The sequence below is a fragment of the Morone saxatilis genome, unplaced genomic scaffold (assembly GCF_004916995.1).
Source record: "Morone saxatilis isolate NCDOM2014 unplaced genomic scaffold, NCSU_SB_2.0 Contig8, whole genome shotgun sequence".
Taxonomy (NCBI): Eukaryota; Metazoa; Chordata; class Actinopteri; family Moronidae; genus Morone; species Morone saxatilis.
In genome coordinates, this window is record NW_023340257.1 from 3481383 (window position 1) to 3483392 (window position 2010).

The following is a 2010-nucleotide window of genomic DNA, read 5'->3' on the forward strand; positions in this document are numbered from 1 at the left end:
TATATATATATATATATATGTACGGATGGAAAGGTTGCCGTCCCTTAGTTCTATGCCTTTTAAGGCTGATTATGTGACCCAAAAAGCCATTGCTATAATACAGAAAAATCACAAACAGTGTAGCCTTTTCCCTTTGTGGGGCAGTCTACAGATCAGGGTTTATACCAGGGGTGCTCAAACAGTTTTTTCCCTATGGAGGGCAAAAAATAAAAAGGTAAAGCAAACGTATTGTATTGTTAACATTCAAAATGGTTCTAGGATCCCTGACTTCTTGCGCAAAATGTTACTCTGTCTGCTGTGCTCAGATTATGTAAAATTATTAATAATTTATCATTTTTACCTCACAAAAAATAAAACAGCGTAAACTATGATTTATATTACTTTTTTTTTTCCTTTGTCAGAAATATATGGTGGGCCAAATCAAACCTCATCTAGCCTGCAGGCCCCACTTTGGCCAGCCCTGGTCTATATTAAGGCAAACACTTGACATAATTTGATAAACAGATGCTCCATTGTTTTATAACACCAGATATTACAAATTCTAAATCTAAACTTGGTGCAAATACTGCTCTTTTGGGCCACTGCATTTCACCTGCAGGCTGGAGGGAACTGGGTTGGTGCTACTCACTACACGGTTGTGAGTGGATTTCAAGGGAGGTGTGTGCGTGTGTGTGTGGTGATAGACTGGGTCAGGTTTTGTAGTTTCAAAGGGGCATGCTACTGCAAAATGGAGTCTGTAGGTGGGTGGGTTGGGTTGGGAGGGGTGGTCTAGGTGCTTCTGTTTCACTGACGACCCACCCTTTTGAGCTGTTCCTGCAACTGTTCTCGCAGGGACTCGGGACAGTTATGAAGCTGGTTCTTCAGCTCAGCGTAGCCCTCCTGGAGGCTCTGCAGGGCCCGGCGCTCGGCCTCAACATTAGCCCTCTCCTAGAAAGACACAACACACACCCACACACAAAATGGATGGACGAGGGGAGAGAGAGAGAGAGAAAGAGAGAAACACACTGCTCAAAATCCACGCCATGCAAATAAAAAAAGCTGTAAGGTGTTAGCAACAGACACATCCCGACAGATTTTTAGGGCTTGGCAGGGCATAGGAAGTAGGTGCTGAATTGTCAGGATGTTACAGCTGGCAGTCTGGGATTCACAGATGGAACATGGTCCTAAAATAGCCAGAAAAGATCATTCCGACTCTCAAAATTTTCTAATAAACTTTTAGATTAACAGATACTTGCATTTGAGTCCCTACTAAGGATGTGCTAAAATCATTCTTCTGACGACTATTGGCTGTAAATATTGTGAAGGAACCATTATATCTTCCAACAAATATATCTTTAATAAGCTGTGAGAAAATTGCTCCATTATTTACTTGGCTTTTATTTGCCCCAGAACATGTATAAACTCACTTGTGATAACCCTGAGCACTGTTAATCTGACAGCAGTGACACTGTCTCAGTTGCTCTCCAGTTAAAGAACAGAAACTTCTTGTCTCTTAGGTGCTGCCCCAGTTTCAAGCTCAGGAATCAGTCAATAAAGGCTAACTTTTCCGTTATTGGCTGTGTTGGAGCTGGGGTGGCTTTAGTGTTTTTGATGTGTGAAAGTGAAAAGGTTGACAGGTCTTTTAGGACTACCAGCACTGACGGGAGTTTCACTCTCAAGTAAAAGGCAGTGTTCATAATCGAGGGGAAACTCAGGTAAAGCTTTAGATAGATACCATAATGCTAAAAATCTTAACGCCAGTAGTAGAAACACAGGTTTTAGGTATCCTGTAATAACACCTGAGGTTTCCATTCCAAATACTGATCCAATTTCATAAGAAGGATTCCCACCTAAGATAACCTGTGCTCTAATAATCACAAATTCCACTTTTACATTATGTTGGGAACTCTGTGGAACCCTCACAGGGACCCCTGGAGATACAGACAACATACTAAACCTTTAACAAGAGTCAAGAAACTACTTCCTTTCTTCCTTGCTACAGTTAAAATATGGTGAGTGTGTGTGTGTGTG

The 2010-nt window shown here is 41.6% G+C and overlaps 1 protein-coding gene across 1 annotated transcript in view; it reads right to left on the reverse strand.

Moving 5' to 3' along the window:
• phldb1b (pleckstrin homology-like domain, family B, member 1b) overlaps positions 1–2010 on the reverse strand; it is a gene marked incomplete at its 5' end in the record, with an annotated part of 83807 nt that overhangs the window by 24029 nt on the left and 57768 nt on the right. The window contains 1 exon segment of the mRNA XM_035679766.1: positions 799–927. Within this exon segment, the coding sequence (XP_035535659.1) occupies positions 799–927 (129 nt within the window).